The sequence below is a fragment of the Mirounga leonina genome, unplaced genomic scaffold, assembly GCF_011800145.1.
Source record: "Mirounga leonina isolate KUSES-001 unplaced genomic scaffold, KU_Mleo_1.0 Mir_201, whole genome shotgun sequence".
NCBI lineage: Eukaryota > Metazoa > Chordata > Mammalia > Carnivora > Phocidae > Mirounga > Mirounga leonina.
Window position 1 is genome coordinate 17,713,606 of NW_023270504.1, and position 19,514 is coordinate 17,733,119.

At 36.1% G+C, this 19,514-nt stretch overlaps 1 protein-coding gene across 6 annotated transcripts in view; it reads left to right on the plus strand.

The window, feature by feature from the left end:
- EPS8 (epidermal growth factor receptor pathway substrate 8) overlaps positions 1-19,514 on the plus strand; it is a 177,382-nt gene that overhangs the window by 106,773 nt on the left and 51,095 nt on the right. For all 6 annotated transcript variants that reach the window (XM_035028152.1, XM_035028147.1, XM_035028151.1 and 3 more), the window contains 3 exons: positions 6,708-6,787; positions 9,105-9,181; positions 19,033-19,100. In XM_035028152.1, the coding sequence (XP_034884043.1) occupies positions 6,729-6,787; positions 9,105-9,181; positions 19,033-19,100 (204 nt within the window). In that variant the 5' untranslated portion in view covers positions 6,708-6,728. The remainder of the gene's footprint in view (positions 1-6,707; positions 6,788-9,104; positions 9,182-19,032; positions 19,101-19,514) is intronic.

Genomic DNA, 19,514 nt, shown 5'->3' on the forward strand with positions numbered 1-19,514 from the left:
CCCCCCACTCCAACAACACTCAGTTTGTTTCCTGCGATTAAGAATTCCTCATATCAGTGAGATCATATGATACATGTCTTTCTCTGTTTGACTTATTCCACTCAACATAATACCCTCCAGTTCCATCCATGTCGTTGCAAATGGCAAGATCTCATTCCTTTTGATGGCTGCATAATATTCCATTGTATATATATACCACATCTTCTTTATCCATTCATCTGTTGATGGACATCTTGGCTCTTTCCACAGTTTGGCTATTGTGGACATTGCTGCTATAAACATCGGGGTGCACGTACCCCTTCGGATCCCTACTTTTGAAGTATATACTCCTTTAAACGTGTTTATTGCCGCAGTCATTATACAAGGCTAACCGTAAGTCCATTGTGAATTGTGGAAATAATACAATCAGGGAGAGAAACATTTTGATAAAAGGTTTTTTTCAAGCATGTGTAAGGCAAGGTATATGTAAAAAGAGGAAAACTCACACATAAATATATATGTGGAGATTTCAGTTAAAATTCTGCATGTTACTTATGAAATTTAACGTACACTTTGCTGAGAAACAGTTCAAGATCCAATCCTACCACTATTTCTCTCAAAACCCAACCCCAGTGTGTGCCTCAGTGGGATAGGGGGCCTGGTAATAAAGAAGGGTTAAGACAGTTTCTTCTCTCTCTGAATTTTGTTCCCTTTCCTACCATATTTTTATTTTTTTATTTTTTAATTTTAATTTAATTTTATTTTTTTAAAGATTTTATTTATTTATTTGACAGAGAGACACAGCGAGAGAGGGAACACAAGCAAGGGGAGTGGGAGAGGGAGAAGCAGGCTTCCCGCAGAGCAGGGAGCCCGACGTGGGGCTTGATCCCAGGACCCTGGGATCATGACCTGAGCCGAAGGCAGACGCTTAACGACTGAGCCACCCAGGCGCCCCCATATTTTTATTTTTGTTGGAGGATTCCAGCTAAATTGGAGACTTATTCCTCTCTTCCTGTAATATGTATTTAATTATAATGGAAGAAATGTAAATGGTCCAGGTAAATTTATGGGTATCACATGCTATTTACATGTGAATGAAGCACTCAGAAGACCCACTTTTATACACTTGACCCATGAACAACATGGGGTTTAGGGGCACCAACCCCATCACATTTGAAAATTATCACAGAACTTTTGACTTCCTCCAAACTTACCTATTGATAGCTAATTGTTGACTGGAAGCCTTACCAATAACATAAACCTCGATAAACACATATTTTGTATATGTATTATATACTCTAGTCAGTACAATAAAGTAAGCTAGAAAAAAGAAAATGTTATTAAGAAAATCATTAGGAAGAGAAAATCCATTTACAGTACTGTACTGGAGTTACTGAAATAAATCTGCATCTAAGTGAACCCATGCATTTCGAATTCTGGCTTCTTGTGTTACCACTTAGGCAGATGTCTTAACTTATTTGAGACTGTCATTTACCTACAAAACGGAGCTAATAACTACCTCAAAAACTTCTTTTTTTTTTTTTTTTAAGATTTTATTTATTTATTTGACAGAGAGACACAGCGAGAGAGGGAACACAAGCAGGGGGAGTGGGAGAGGGAGAAGCAGGCTTCCCACGGAGCAGGGAGCCCGATGCGGGGCTCGATCCCAGGACGCCGGGATCATGACCTGAGCCGAAGGCAGACGCTTAACGACTGAGCCCCCCAGGAGCCCCCACACAAACTCTTTATTACTGAATATTAGACCAAGTGACAGAGGAGTAGAGACCACTATATTGACAGTACTGGTAACATGTATTGAAAAGTCGTTACTCCAGAAGACAGCACAGGAGACGGAACATGTGATGCTTCAGAAGGTTTAAAATAAATTCTTTGTGTTTTTATGTTTTAAGCACAACCCCTGGTAAATGATGTCACAAAGTACTGCTAAAAATTAAATTTCAATGATTTTTTAGTTAAAAACCCTAAGTAATGATGACAATACCCATCCCCCTCCCCTGCCATTGGTTATAATTTAGACCAAGAGATACGAATTTAGTTAAATTGAAATCAAAGTCGAGATACTTCAAGATACTCTGTCAAACCTAAACAAGCCAACCAAAACTTAAACAAAAAAAGTCTGGCATTTTCTGAGAGAACAAGTTATTTCAAGGACAGCTCAGTATACAGGGAGAGCTACTCTTGTTTAGTAGCCAAAATGGGTGGGTGGTATTCTAACATTGAGTAATGACTACCTAATCATTCATCAATTCGAAAGTGTTATGAAGTGCCAGCAAGAGTAAAGAAAAGGAAAAGGAATCTAAATATTTATTTATTTATATTTGGGATCTCAACACTGTCTAATACAAATGTAGCTTTCTGGTTTTGCCTTATTACGGATAGCCTCATTTATTTCTTTTTTTTAAAAAATTTTTTATTGTTATGTTAATCACCATATAGTACATCATTAGTTTTAGATGTAGTGTTCCATGATTCATTGTTTGTGCACAACACCCAGTTTTCCATGCAGTACGTGCCCTCCTTAACACCCATCACCAGGCTAACCCATCCTCCCACCCCCCTCCCCTCTAGAACCCTCAGTTTGTTTTTCAGAGTCCATCGTCTCTCATGGTTCGTCTCCCCCTCCGATTTCCCCCCCTTCATCCTTCCCCTCCCGCTACCTTCTTCTTCTTTTTTTTTTTTCTTAACATATATTGCATTATTTATTTCAGAGGTACAGATCTGAGATTCAATAGCCTTGCACAATTCACAGTGCTTACCAGAGCACATACCCTCCCCAGTGTCTATCACCCAGTCACCCCATCCCTCCCACCCCACCCCCCACTCCAGCAACCCTCAGTTTGTTTCCTGGGATTAAGGATTCCTCATATCAGTGAGGTCATATGATACATGTCTTTCTCTTTTTGACTTACTTCGCTCGGCGTAATACCCTCCAGTTCCATCCATGTCGTTGCAAATGGCAAGATCTCATTCCTTTTGATTAGCCTCATTTATTTCTGCTTATAGTGATTTTTCATAGACTCTGTTTACATTGAGAATTTCAGTGTTTACCATTTTTGGTGTGCTTAACTTAGATCTTAAATTTGCCATTTTACTCTTTTTGCTTGGCTGAAGAATGTTATCTTCTGTAGAAAATAAAATTATAATAACTATAAGTTATGAAAAGTGTTTTTATAAGGAAAGTGAAGCTGTAATCTCAAATCTGTGGAAGCAGTTAGGACAGTTTTAGTGTACACCTTTAGCAGGATTAAGTAGCTTATTTGGTAGAGTTAACTAATTTGTGACTCTGTAAAATGATAAAGAAAATGTTTGTTTCCTTAGTTTTAAGTTGTTTTGCTTAACAGTTAATAAAAATGAAAACGCCTATTTTTTTTAGGAAGACTTGAAGGTTCCTCTAAACTATATATATGGTCTACATAGCTATAATTTGAATATGTCTTTTAAAAGCCTGAAGGAAAACCAAACATTTGTAATTGTCTCCTTTGCAAGGTGTGCACTCTAATTGCTATATTTAAATATTTGAAAACTCCATATTGCTACATGAGCATCTGTGACAAGTGACACTGTGATTGCCAGATAGGAAAAATTTCTATATTTAAAATTCAATTTAGCAAATTGACATTTTCTATTCCCTTTTGTAATATTCTCTTACTCTGACAGATCACCGTTTTAAAAACAAAACACAAGCCATGCATTTATTTGACTGTCAGGAAGAATTAAACATGAAAATGATGAGATGCTGTGGCTATCACTCTTTATTAAAACCAGCTGCTGTGGTTTTAAAATGCAAACCAGATCAAAATCAGTACAAACCCTGGGGGTTTAATTTATATACTGAACGAACCAGCTTGTTTTGAAAGAGTACTTAAAAAAAAAAAAAAAAGGAAAAAAAAACTTTAAAAGAAACTTACACATCCATCATTTGATTTTTCACTAGCTCTGTGAGTTAGAAAGACCCAAGAATTATCTCTAGTTTATTGATGAGAAAATTGAAACAGAGGCTTAATTGACTTGTGTAGCTAGTTAGTGCCAGAAATAGAATTATAGGCTTCTGTGAATGACTGTGTCTAGCCATGGGCTCTAGATCCAGAATGTTATTCCAGGCCCAACTTCTAGAATGTAACAATGATGTGTTTGGGTCCTATAGGCGTATGAGAACCAACTGTGGGATATTTAGGAATTTTGTAAAAGTATTGATAGCTTGAGATGAGCCATAGTGGAAATATTTATACCATGGAAGTCACTACAAATCAGGATTTAATTTTTCCCCAGAGAACTGGTTTATCTGTATACTGATCATATTCAAGTATGATCAGATCACAAAAACAATGCAAACAGAATATAACAATGTAATATAAGTGTAATGTAATTTTGTAAATGTAGTAATTTTGTAAATTAATGTTATGTAATTGTGTAAATCAAGGGGAGAGGTCAACATTTCTTTGTTCCTTAGTTTAGAAATTTGCTTCTAAGCTGTGAATAAATATGAACAGGACTATTGGGAAAGCTTGAATTAAACTTGAGTGTTTTGAGGACCTTTCTAAATCCTTAACTCTTCTTTAAGAAATAGGTCAAGTCTCACCCCTTCCAAAAATTATGGCAGTCAGCCTGGCTTTTCCCTTTGAATCTCTAGTAGATTAAAAGTAGAGCCACATACATTGGGACTTATTTACTCTGTGTTCCATATGAATTAATTTTGTATCATTAAGAATGCAATAAAGTCTTTCAAAAGCGGGACACGGACTTCCTTCTTTTTTTCTTTCTTTGAATAAATATTTAATTACCACCTATTCTATGCCTGGTACTGTTCTTTTTTTTTTTTTAAAGATTTATTTATTTATTTGAGAGAGCGAGAATGAGAGAGAGTACATGAGAGGGGGGACGGTCAGAGGGAGAAGCAGGCTCCTCGCTGAGCAGGGAGCCCGATGCGGGACTCGACCCCGGGACTCCAGGATCATGACCTGAGCCGAAGGCAGTTGCTTAACCAACTGAGCCACCCAGGTGCCCGCCTGGTACTGTTCTTACTGCTTGAGAAACAGCATTAAACAAGTCTCTGCCCTTATGGAACTTCTAGTCTACTGAAGAGTCAAGAATTAGTTTAAACAAATGAAAAATTATAACTGTGATAAGTACTTTGAAAAATTGCTTATAGTTTGAGAAAGTACTTTGAAAAATGGTTTATAGTCTGAGAATGTCTGATAGTGGACTTTTACCTATTCAGGGAGGTCAGTCAAAGCTTCCCTGAGGACACTGTGATTGAACTGGGATCTGAAGAATGAAAAAAGAATTAACTTGAAGTTACTGGTCTTGAATGTAATTTCTTTCTGTAGGCCTTCTACGGCCTCCTAATCTGAATGAAGTGCCCTTTCAAAATGGACCCCATATCATCCTTTGTAAGAGAAAAAAATTTTTAACGAAGTGAATGTTTTTCCCACTAGACTATTGACCCAAAGCTGGGACTGTTTTGTTCACCTTGGAAGTATCAGTCATATTACCTGACACATAATAGTCACTCAGTAGTTATTAGTTCTACTGCTCCCTCTGTCTTTGTCTTATAATAAAGCTGGGATGTGCCCTACCTACCTCTCCATTATTGAAAGACATAGTAATATAATGTATACAAAAGTCGGAAAAGTAAGGTAATATCCAGAATTGTTTAGTGTCACAGAACCCAAGAAGGCCCAAGTATCCAGGAGTAAATAAAAACAAATCAGGTGTAGGGTGCCTGGGTGGCTCAGTCAGTTAAGTGTCTGCCTTCGGCTCAGGTTATGATCTCAAGGTCCTGGGATCAAGTCCCGTGTCCAGGTCCCAGCTCAGCAGGGAGCCTGCTTCTCACTCTCCCTCTGCCTGCCACTCGCTTTCTCATTCCCTCTCTCTCTCTGTCAAATAAAATCTTAAAAAAAAAAAAAAAAGAAATCAGGTGTAAGCAGTACTGTCTTGGAGAACAAAGAAAGAAAAAGCCATTGGATTTAGCAAGAAGTTTTACTTATTCATCTTGTTTGAAGGAATTTGTTCAATTTGTGAAACATATTAAAAATGTTTTCTGAAATTAAATATCTGGTGTTAACTTTAAACTTTAAACTTTAAAATTGCTTTCTCACGAAAAGTAAAAGGAATATGTAAATGGATACCTTCTTGGAAAAAAGGTGTATCCAAGTGTGTGTGTATAGGATTTTGTCAAACATGCTTTGAAGGAAGGGAGAAAGAAGAAAAGTAGATGCAAGAAAAAGACTGGAGGGAAATGACAGGATTGTTAAATGATAGGGCTCTGGGTGCTATTTTTCCCCTTTGTGCTTTTCTGTATTTTGCACTTTCCTGTTCTCAGGTTTTTAAATTTAATGAACCTATATTACTTGCATAATGAAACAGTAAACAAAGTAACATTTCATAAAACCAAGAATTGATTATGAGTTAGAGCAGAACATACAGTTATGCCTTCTATATGTAGAAGACTCAAAACTATATCTTAGATTTTTCTTTTACTTGCCTAAATTTGCTTACCGTTCTAGTACATTAATGTTAAAGGCCAGTTGAATCTTTGTTTATATGTCCATCTGCACTTCTGGCGCCAGAGCACTTTAAGGGTGGAGATCGTTCTCTTTGTATCTCTGTCATCCCGGCAGTGACATGTATTTGTTGAATGAAGAACTTGAAACTGAAATGTCTTGACCTTTTTATTACCTTTAATCTATGTACCTTTCTTTTTTCAGAACCCAGGAGTGAAAACCACAATGAATGGTCATATTTCTAATCATCCCAGTGGTTTTGGAATGTATCCAGCTCAAATGAAGTAAGTTGGAAGGTTTATATTTAATTTGTTGGGGTTCTTTTTTTTTTAAGATTTATTTATTTATTTTAAAGAGACAGAGAGACAGAGTGCATGAGCGGGGGGTGGGGCAGAGGGCGAGGGAGAGAACCTTAAGCAGATTCTGCTCTGAGTGCAGAGCTCCATGTGACGCTCCATCCCATGACCCCGAGATCATGACCTAAGTCGAAATCAAGAGTTGGAAGCCCAACCGACTGAGCCACCCCGGCACCCCTGTTGGGGTTCTTTTTAGATTTGATTTGATGGCTTTGTTTTGTATTTTTACTGAAAAGATTAATTCCAATTCTTTATGTAGTTTATTCTTCATTAATATATAATTTCTTTCTAATTTTAAAAGTTTACTGTGTCTGGAAAGAAAAAGATGGTTAGGTAATATCCTCCTCTGTGACAGTGATCTAATAGAAGACAGTTTGTTCTGGTATTTTATGTATTATTTCTTTACTTCAGAGATTTCAGTTTCTCTGGAGCATTCTATTATATTTTTATTTATAAAATACTGGCATCTGAGGAGAGTTATATGTCTTCTAGTCCAGTCTGTCAAGCTACTTATCGGTATGTAAAACAAATAAAAAGATCAGGCAAGCAAACAAAACAATCCCTGTGGCTCCAGGTATAACTTGAAGTCACGTCCCTGACATAAGTTGCTGTTTCCTTATACAGTGTGGTTAATATTGTAGTTATTTTATATTGGCCATTGTGGTACAGAGTTCGCTCATCATTTTTTAGAATTCATAGGTTATTCACATTGTAAAGAGTTATACTTCATCTTTTTTCTTTACAAAGATCAATGCAAATCTCTTTAGTATTTGTCAGTAAGAGACACCTGGGGAGTATTGTCTGGTGCTGTCTTTATCTTGTCCATCAGTTATTCAAGCCAGAAAATTTGGCCACACCCTCAATCTTCCTCCCTTTTCTTACAATAAATATCCATGGGCGCCTGGGTGGCTCAGTTGGTTAAGCGACTGCCTTCGGCTCAGGTCATGATCCTGGAGTCCCTGGATCGAGTCCCGCATCGGGCTCCCTGCTCGGCGGGGAGTCTGCTTCTCCCTCTGACCCTCCTCCCTCTCATGCTCTCTGTCTCTCATTCTCTCTGTCTCAAATAAATAAATAAAATCTTTAAAAAAAAAACCAAAAAAACAATAAATATCCACTTAATCATGAATTTATAATATTTTCTTCTATAAAGGAACTCTTGTTTCTGTCTCTTCCTTCTTTCTATTCTAGCTCTACTTAGGGCCTTTTTCCTACCATAATTTTTGCAGCACCCTCTACCTGGTTACCTTGCCATTTGGATTATTTTCTTTAAAAATGTTTTTGATCATGTCATGTTCTTGTATAAAAATATTTGTTGCATCCAGAGAATAAAAATGTAAAATTCTTAAGCCCTCTATTTGCCTTCCCTATGTCTGAAGCCATTCCTCTAATCTAGGCATGCCCCATTAGATGCATTGTCCCCTTGGACACCATGCTAGTCATTGAGCCAGTTCCACACGCCTTTTCCTCATTTAATTTTCCACCTATCCATAGAGCTTCTTTCCAATTTATATTCTGCAAAAATGCCAACTTGGTGGTGAAGTCTTTCTGCACATCCTGATAAAAATTGAATCCTTCTTTTATCTTACTTGTAATATCTATTAGTTTTATCCAGATATCACATTCTGTTGTAATGGTTTTACTTACTTATTTTATTAACAGACCATGTCCCCTGCCGTAATCCTTATTCTAATAGATTTTTGGGGTTAATAAATGTTTACTGAATAAATTTTTAAAATTCAAGTGATACGTTTACTCCACCTCCCGTATTAGTAACAGGAGGCTGGAAGTAGGGTAAAGGTGGTCAAATTTAATGATAAAGTGTTATTTTACATTTTAAGTTTTTGTGAAAATAATGTCTATTCCATTATAGGTTAAATCATTGAGTACTTTTTATGCCTGGATCATTGCTCACAATTCAATTTAGTATGGCAAACTTAAACTCTTCTAAGATAGTTTCAGCCTTATTGACTTCTTAGGAAGGTTCTGACTTGGAGTTTGAGAGGAGGCTGTGATTTGCACCTACCTCGTCCACACTGGGGTAGTGTGGTTTATATTCTGTTTCTTGACCAGAGCAGGATCTGGCTCATTTTGACAAACCTAGTTAGCATTAACTCAATGTGTTTTTTTAAAAACACATGGTGATTGTGGTACATTGGAATTTTTATTTGTAGTTTTGAATTTTTATTGCTTACTTTGGACTTCAACCCAGCACAATGACCTTTTTTCTTCTTTTTCTTTATTACAGTGGCTATGGATCATCACCCACCTTTTCCCAAATGGACAGAGAACACAGTTCAAAAACAAGTGCAAAGGCCCTCTATGGTATGTGTGTTTATTTGACGAGGTATAATTCTACTTCTAACCACATTTTACAAATTACGTATTCAGATTCGTAATTTGAACCCATGCCTTGTTTATATTATTTGGAGTGACATAGTGAGAGATAAGGATTGTTTAAAAAAGAGTTTTTATAAAAGCTACTAAGATATGACTTCTGCTTACTATCATGTAATTTAGAACCACAGATGTATTGCAGTGCTTTCTAAGGAGTCTTTAATATGACATCAATGCCTTAGGTGGATTTTCCTAGCTAATTATTTGTGATATAATTGTTGATCTTCATAAATGATCCATTTTATTGTCGGCTGACAGTTGACAGAATTTCTTCCTTATAGGTCTTGAACTTTTGGGTAGTGTTATAGTATCATTTCTTTCTGTATTGTGAAACCAGTAGGCTTTCTCCTTGATTCTTCTTTAATTTCCCTTGTCCTCTCTAGATTGTCTCATGTGTAAATAATATATTCTTAAACTTTAGTATAAAATAGAAATCATTACTAAAAAGAAGTTCAGGACTCCTGAAATACACCACATATGTTTGGAAATGCATTTTTTCCACAGGATCTGCATGGGCTTTTATTTATTTATTTATTTATTTTATTTATTTTATTTTTTTAAGATTTTATTTATTTATTTGACAGAGAGAGACACAGTGAGAGAGGGAACACAAGCAGGGGGAGAGGGAGAAGGAGAAGCAGGCTCCCCACGGAGCAGGGAGCCCAATGTGGGGGTCAATCCTGGGACCCTGGGATCATGACCTGAGCCAAAGCAGACGCTTAACGACTGAGCCACCCAGGTGCCCCTGCATGGGCTTTTATTATTGCACAATAATAAATAATAATAATAGTATTATGGTTAAAAGACTCAGAATAGTACTGTGGTTAAGAGCAAAGACTCTGGAACCAGACTTCCTGGGTTCAAATTCACTTCTATCATTTATTAGCTGAATGATCTTGGACAAGATTTTTTACCTAATTTTGCTTATCTATATAATGGGGATATCTCATAGAGTTGATCTGACAATTAAATGAGCTAGTACATGTAAAATGCTTCTAGCAGAACCTGACAAGCAGAAAGTAGTGTATATATTTGCTATTATTGTTGGAAGTATCCTTATTATTATCTGCCATAGGAACTAACACCCTTTTATAAATTTGGAATTCTCCCCCCCCCTTTTTTTTTTTTACATTATCTGGATCTACAGTGTCTTGGGTGTAGTAAGAATGAACAATTCTAAGGTTTTGTGACTCTTTTTCTGCCTGTGTATTGAGTGACTAGGCCTTAGGACTCAAATCAGACATTTATAAAATGGATTTTATACCATACACGGATATATTTTCTTATGGTATTGTCAGGCTGATTAGTGTTGGTTTCAGTTTTCTCCAGGACTGTATTATGACATCCTTACCATGTCCTAGTAGTTGTGAATTATAGATCCAGAGAATATATTCAACAGGTGCTTATTTATGATTAATATGTGAACAGAACAGAGCTAGTAATATTTGGTTCTTGACTTTAAGGGACTTGCAGTCTAGAGGATGACTTGAAGAAACTGAAAAAGAAGAGGGTTTTTTTTGGTTTTGTTTTATTTTTTTAAAAAACAAAATAATTAATTCCTTCAGTCTTTTCATTTCTAGGCAGATATTTATTAAGTACTTCTGGGTGCCAGGCCAAGGTCTTCATAGTCTCTGTTTCCATGACAATTTAGTCATTCCAAAGATGAATAAGACATGGTCATTGCTTATGCACTGTTTTGGTGAGGTAGACTCCATTGTTACAATAAAGAGCTAAATAAGCTTGGATGGCAGTGTCTGAGGTGCAGTGGAGTGGTCAGTTCTTCCATGTGGGTGGGGGTAGGAGTCAGAAGGGATTTCACAGAGGAGCTGAGCATTGAACTGAACTCTGAAATGTAAGTAGTGCGCTCCAGGCATTTGGGAGGCTGATGGGTGCTGTAAACAGCAGTATGAACCCTTTATAAACTAGACTGTGAGCTCTGTGAAGTTGGTGCATCTCTGCCTTGCTTACTTCATGATTCCCCAAGCATAGCACAGTGGCTAATGTAAAATTTACGCTCAGTAAATACTTGTAGAATGGATATAATGAATGAATGAACTGCAAACGGTTTGGTCTTAACTGAAGGGTGCAAGGTGGTGCATTGAGAAATAAGATTATCTAAACATGGACCACAGTGGGAAGAATCATACTAAGGAATTTGGACATTGTTTGCAGGAAATGCCTAGCCACTGAAGTTTTTTAGTCAGGGGTATAAAAGGTCTGTTGTCTTGGGTCACTGTCATAGCAGCATTGAGGATGGATATGATGAGTATGAATGGAAATAGGTAAGTCAGACATCTAAATAGTAGCCCTAAGACTTTTGTTAAGACGAAAGAGTCTTACTTTATCTTCTCACAAATACCATAGATCCAAAAATCTGTTTTCAGAGAGCGAAGAAAGGGGTAAGGGATAAAAAGTAGAATTCATTTGCAAATTTTAATGTTTATTTTGTGTTAGGAGCTTCTTCAAAAAATCATAGATCTGAGGATTGAAAATCACCAGGCTATAAGCAGTAAATTTCTGTTTTCCCCTTTTTACATGTAGAACAAGCTGAGGCTCCTTTCTAAGATGAGATGATTTGTCCAAGTCGCATAACTTTAAAAATCTTGATTGTAAGAAAATGTGACAATTTTGCATAGTGTGACAACAATGAACAGTGTATTGGTAAAACAGAGGATATAAAGAGAAGGGAAAGAAAAGGGCAAATCCAAGAGGCATTTATAAAGAAGAAGGAAAACTTAGCAAATGTATTTGGTTTAGAAACAAGCAGATTTTAAGTTCCTTGAAGTTGCAGGTAATGTTTCATTCCTTTTTGTATCTGATCCTCCCCACTTCCCTCCCAAAAGGGGCTCTCAGTCAATGCCCATGGAATGAATGGTGTGAATGACAGGGAGGAAATATGTTCAGATTTTGAACGAACCTTTGCAATAAGCAAGTTGTAGCTGAAGTTCCAATTGTAGTTAGTTAACATTGAGTGTTTAGCCTCCCAGTCTCAAGTTCTAACTTTTTTTTTTTTTTTTTGGCTAGGGAATTGATAAAGGAGAGGTTTTTAATGTAGTTTATCACAATGTATGCATTTTCTTTAAAATTTCTCCTTTCACAATGATTAAACCAGTTGAATAAATCTTTCAAGAATTAGTTTCTTTCCTGGATGGTACATGAACATCTTTGGTATGTGAAGATACTAGTTGGTGCACTGGAACATGAGTTCTATGGTAATGACCGTTGTTTTTTATACACTGGCCACAGGTTAGATACTGCCTCTAGAGTTTCATGCAGCTTGTCTTTTCATGAGAATGCTCTTCAGGTCTGACACCATAATGTTCCTCCCACATTGCTTCTGTAACTCAGTAACTTCAGTCTCAGAGAGGCAACATGGGTTCTGAGGGCCAAGCAATTTGGGGCTGAATCATGGCCCTTCTACCAAAGGGCTGCCGTTTTGGGCAAATGATTTTACTTGTTGGCCCCAGTTTCCTCATCTACAAAATAGAAATGATGATAGTATTGTGGTAAGTTTATATGAGAAAATAGAAGTAATGCGTCTGTCATGGTATTGAGGAGCATAGGAAAATCACTTTCTGTCCTCGGTCCTCAGATTAATCAAGGCCCTTAATATTTTGATGTTACCTCCAAATGATGTTATATGTGTAACCGCAGTGATACTTGGACAGGGTCAAGGAGTAATCTTCATCATATTTTTTAAGCTTATATTCCAGATATTACCGGAAATATTTTTTTTGTACTGTGAACTATACAATTATGATGATACATTTGCTTCTTTTGGATATGTGTTAATTTATTCAAAGAAAGCAGTTAAAATATACTGCAGTTTATTAATAACCCTGTTTTGTCATTTTTTCATTATGATAAAAGAAATTTCAAAGCCTGTTTTGTCATTTCTTCATTATGATACAAGAAATTTCAAAGCCAGCATGTGAGAGGCTTTATATCAGCAAAGTCCCTGATAACATAAATAAAGAGAAAATAAATATTAATTTCATTTTCCTCCACATACCTCATGACAGTAACATTTCATTTGGCTACTGTTATCGAGGAGTTGAAAGTTTTGTATTTTTCTCTAGCTAGGCTGCTTGTCAAAGTCTCTAAGCACTAAAATTTAGTATCATTTTTAAGGAAGTACTTGTAAACTATATTAAACATTCCCTTCCATCAGGGTGTGGTGCCTGTAATCTCCTGTTGATGACTCAGAGGGTCATCAGTGGGCGCGCGCCTGTGTGCTGTGATGTGCTCAGAGGCTGTAGTCTTTACCTTTACACCAAATCATTCAAAATCTTTTCCCTTTTGAATATTTGTGGCTACTTTTTCTGTGTGGCTGTGTCCCAAGCCTGTTACTTTTGCCTGTTGTTAACGTGCCTTCTTCTAGCATTGCTTCTGATACGTATGGGCTGAAAAACTAGAAAGAAAATCTTTGGTAGAGTAAGTTCTGAGTGGGGAATTGAGAGTCCCATTAAAGTCTGCATAATAAAATGTGCCAATTTCAATGTATAGACCTTGTGACATTGGTCTGCCACTCAGAGGACTTACTTAAGTGTGGGCTTTGCTGTGTTCTAAATAGCTGAACTTCCTAGAAAAGTAACTTCTCTTTATATTCGGTATTACTGAATTTGTAATATAACCATTTATAATAATCAGCTCTTTAAAGTCGTCCTCTATCGAGAAAAACTCGAGTTTCAGGGAATTACCAGTTAGCCTTTTTTTTTTTGGTCATTACCAACATTTATAGTAACTTTGAGATTTGTTTTGTCGGGAGGCCAAATAGTATTGGATAAATGTGATAGACAGGCACTCTCTCAACTCTCAGCCTTAAGTTTGAACTTTTTTGTGAAGCCAGCAAGGAGGAAAATATATTTGTGTCTTTCCTGTTTTTCTTTTTTCTTCTCAAGGAGGGACTGGTAAGAATTGAGTGTAAGTAATCTGTAAACCTTACGATCAGTTTCTATATGATTGACCTCACTATAAACTTTTCTGTATTTTTACCCAGTGCTTAACTTATCTTTCTCATAGCAATATTCCTGAATATAGCACTTTTCTTAATAGATATGTAGCCCACATATATATATATATTTTTTTTTTTGTACCTACCTTTCTTCTCTTCCTGTCTCTTTCTATCTTCTGATCTTGGTTGGGAGTTAGTCCCTTTGTGTAACTGTCAGAATTGAAGCCCAGGTGATCTCTTACACATTCAGGTGGCATTCAGAAATGAAAATCCATTTCTCTTTTCTCTATCCTCATCATTTACGGTGTATATTTTACCTGGAGAAAACATTTAAATCCTCTTTTTAAAGAACAGTTGTTTTTTTTTTTTTTAATTCTTAAGAAGTCAGTGGCCCATGATTATATATTATCAGGAAGTCAGGCAGTGTTAGAGTCGAGGTTCAGCTTCATAGAGTGTGCTAGTGCTTTGTGACTCAGAAAGACAGTTTGGCAGTGTTCCCACCTTACCTGAAAATTTTAAAGCTTCTTTTCTCCTCATGGGATAAGCTGTCTTAACAATTTGTTGAACAGGCCAGTGAAATTAATTCTTAAATAATGTAGTTATGTAAAAAATGACCTTGTTTGTTTTTACAAACAGTATCTTGGTTTTGGTACTGATTTGTCAAACTGATTGTGGCGGCCTAGATAATGAGAGGCTGTACTTATTACTTGGTGCTCCTCACTGATTCCCATTAAGCACCTCACCTCTGTGGAAATTATACACTAAAATAGTGGGAAAGGAATTCTCCTTTACTGTGCTTGAAAGTGTAAAGTGTAATAGGAGCTGTAGCCCAATGTTTTATTTAGAGAGAGAAATAAATACTCAGCAACTGCTTTTATGTTACTTCTTTTTCTTTTTAATTGCCAAATCCTTACTTTGAAGCTATGCTTTATTTTCAGAGAAAGAGAAAATAAAATTATCTGAATATTAGCTCTTTTTTTTTTTTTAACGATTTGTTCATTTATTTTAGAGAGAGACAGAGCATGGGGGTGGAGGGGCAGAGGGAGAGAGAGAGTCCTCAAGCCGACTCCCCGCTAAGCGCAGAGCCTGACGTGGGTGTCTATCTCACGACCCCCGAGATCATGACCTGAGCCAAAATTAAGAGTCAGCCGCTTAACCAACTGAGCCACTCAGGCACCCCTGAATATTAGCTTTTACAAATCTTGCTGTATATGCATAAACAGCAATATCAACAAAAGGGAATTATGTTTAAATACTGAGACCTGAATATTGTTATAGTTGCCATTTTACTAATAGAAGTAAATGAAACCTACATTTTAAAAAAGATTTTACTTTTGAGAGAGAGAAAGAGAGAGAGAGTGGGGGAATGGGGGGAGAGGGAGAGAGAGAATCTCAAGCAGACTCCACACTGAATGCAGAGCCCAATGCGGGGCTTCATCTCACCACCCTGAGATCATGACCTGAGCTGAAATCAAGAGTCAGATGCTTAACTGACTGAGCCACCCAGGCACCCCAAAACCTACATTTTTAAAAAATTAAGACTTGTAGTTTTAGGTTCATAGAAAAATTGAGGGGAAGCTGCAGAGATTTCCCATATACCACCTGTATGTATAGCCCTCCATTATCAACAGCCCGCACCGAGTGGTACATTTGTTACAATTGATGAACCTACACTGATATAGCATAGTCACTCAAAGTCTTACGTAACCTGAATTTAATGTCCCCAATCTAGAAGTGAATTACCACGTTTTGCCAGCAGCATATCAATCCAATAATGCGAAAATAATCTGTAAAGGATTTTCATCATTGGTTACTGAATTCACCTAATTCCATTTCTTTGGGTTTATGTATTCTGGTCTGTGGTATAAAAGCGAGTAGGAAAAACAGTAAAACCAAAACCAGTGGTACTGCAATCAAGTAAAGTTTGTTCCTGCCTCTAATCAATGCAGATTGCGAGAGATAAGGAGATAGAAACTGAGGCTTTTTATCTGCAGTTGAGTAGCCCATAGTACGAGAAACCCAAAACTCTGCTGCCAGATTTATTCAGTTATTATTTAATACACCATTTGTCCATGATTTACGCTCTTAATTCGGAAAGAAAAAATTTCAGCTTAGAGAAGTAACATGTAGTCAATGAGTTGGCGTTTGTACAGATTTTGGTTTTCAGTCCTGGCTGCACAATGGGATTGCCATTTATAAATCCCAGGGCCCAAACTGCATCCCACATCAGTCACATTGGAATCTCTAGCAGGTGGGACCCAGGCACTGTTTTTCCAAGTTCATTTTAGTGTGTGGCCAAGTCTGAAAACCGTTGTTAAAGTGGGGAACGTCACTGGAGGCTTTACCTTGAGTATCATTGAGACTTCATTTAGATTTCTCGTACTTTTTTAAACTTTTGGTGAGATTTTCAGCTTAAAAGCATAATTACTATTTACAACTGTACTTGAGAGTACATATGATTCTCATAAAAAAGAAATGTGCCATAATTGCCTCTCAGGAAACGTCTTTCAAAATTTTCCTATTAAAATGTTAATATTAACCTTTATTTATTCATTGACTTAAATCACTAGAACTACTAGTTTATTTATAAATCCATTTTATGGCATTTATATATTGTTAGGATCTTTAAAAGGTAATTTCTTGTAACAGCGTCTTATATATTATGTAGTATTGGAGAGAAAGCAGTTTAAGAATTTCTAAAATGGATTCTTCATTTGGAATATTAGAAATAACACCTTCTAGGCAGTCAGTGATCAGTTAATGTCATGTTTTTTTACAAATACTATCAAATAGGCAGTGTTTTTCTATTGTACTTATAAAATATGTTTCTATGAGATTAAGAAACTGTATTTGAAAATGTGGGAGAACACATTCATACTACTTCATAATGAGAATCTTTAATTACAAAACATACAGTTGAGCTTCAGTTGTGTTTACTGATCACTTATCTGAAAGGCTTGGTGAAGCATTTGAATGTCCTGGGGTTGCCATATCACAATTGGATACCATGGCAACCACTGCCATTTCTTTTGCTGTCTCGGTCAGACCACAGGAAACAGAACCACCTTCATGTCCTAAGTCTGCCATAGAGAGTTGTGCTAGAAAGTGATAAACCAGTGATTCTGAATAGTGATTATTTCTCAAAGTGCTTTTTGTCAGATATGTTCCTCAGTTATATATTGCATTTCAGTGGTTCTCCTGAGAACAGTTATCCATTTGTTACTATCTCACGTTGATTAATGCTCAGCTAATAATCAGAAAAAATCATTGTTTATTTTTTTAATATGTAGAATACAGTCATGTAAGTGAAGATTATGCTTTGTTATATTGGAATAGAAAAATTTAAGGTGAAACCAGATCTTTCTTTTTGATCACATTATTTTGGTAGGAACAGATGGATCATACTTCTTCAGGTCATCATCCAAACAAAAAAAGAAAGGTAGAAGATACTGAATTTCATAGTGTGTCTTTTTCTATTAAGTAACTTAATGCTGCAAAAGCAAAAATAGAATATACCGGAATAATATCAGGCTGATGTAATATAAGGGATATGGATATTTTTCATCTAAGGTTTAAGGTAAATACAAAAGATAATTACTTTTGTATGTATTGTGAAACAGTGATTTATCAGTTTTCAAATATTCTGCTAACATTCCGAATCTATACATGTACTTTATATTTTTGTACTTGCTTTGCTTTCATGCTCAGCAGAACTTTTCAGCTTCTGAAGTTGTAGGAAGACCTAAAAGTTTCTATATTAACTGAAAAAAACATGTTTATTGTTGAAAAGCTGTTAGATATTAGGAAAGCTGAGGAGTGTGTGTGTGTCTGTGTGGGTCTGAATATTAGTACTGTAGGAGTCTTGAGGTTTGATCTTATTTAACCCTTTTGTTTTACAAGAAGAGTGCTGAGGTCCAGAGCTAAGCGTCTTGCCTTAATTTAGCATTCTACTTAGTGACAGAACCAAAGCTAGAAACAATAATCTTCTGGTTCTTACTTAGGGTTCTTTTTCATCAGAGCATTCTGCTTTAGAAAGAATAGGGCAACTCTGAATTTACAAATAAGCAAGTTACTTGATTAGAAAGAAACAAGTACAAAATACTGCCTCTGCATATTTTATATTTTGGTTTTGCAGCATTTTACAAAAGAAAATAAATGTCTATTTTTGCTTTTTTCAATAGTGTGGTGCAGTAACTTTCTACTTAACTCTCATATTTTCTAACAGGTGATATCTGCAATTCTGAGTATCACATTTGTTTGTTCGGTAGCTGTGTGGAAACTGTTAAAGTTTAATGGCTATCGGTATGATTAAATCATGTTTTGAATCTCCTCTGGCACTCTTCCAGAGTTTGGATGTTGTGAAAGGAGATGTTCCTTGTAGTGGCCATTATCTTGATAATGTAGTCTAACTCCTATAATACAGTATCTGTGACAGTATTTTGCAATTGTGTTTTGTTCTCAGTACATTAAGAGATGAAAGGTACAAGCCAGTTTTTATCTTTTTACCAAAGAGTAAGTATCTGATTAATAAAACCCTTAGACCAAATAACTCTTTTTCTTACAACATTAATAATCTAGATTTTACCTTTGGGATTCTGAAAATTTGTATTGGGTCAAATTGTTCTTGCACATCATTTAAGCTTTCTATTGGCTTTTTCATTTAATGTGAATAATGCGTGTTTTCAGATATACCACACAATGGTGACTTGTCAGCTACTGTATTTATATGTGAGATAGACTAGTTTTAGAGATGGCCACAAGACGCTGATACATGAACTTCAGCCTGTTAGTGGGTAAATAATGACTTCTTCAACTTCTCTTTCAGAACAAAGGAAGAATTATGCTCGGGACAGTGTCAGCAGTGTGTCCGATATATCCCAATATCGTGTTGAAGTAAGATGTTTTGGTGTTTGCTAAAATTTAGAATGAACCTTGAGGGACATAAAAATTTGGTGGTAAAATCAGAATTGCGTTTTATTTTATTCTTATGTACTCTGAATTGCGTTGACCTTTTTCTTTCAGATTTTTGTAAAACTGAGATGTAAAATAATGAAGTGTCTTGTTCATCTGGGGTCTATTTTCATAGAGAATAAATTAACCACTCATTTGTCATTGTCAGTCTTATTTTGGCTAAAACCAGGACAGAGGCTTCTATTTTATATTATGGAATCTTTTTTGAAATTACACCTTTGATGGTTTCACTGAGTGGTTTAGTTTTAGTTTTACCTAAAGTCGTGACTAGTCCTATTTAAACAACGGTTTTCTTGTTTAGTTTTTCCTGTGTTGTTATTTTTTAAGATATATTTG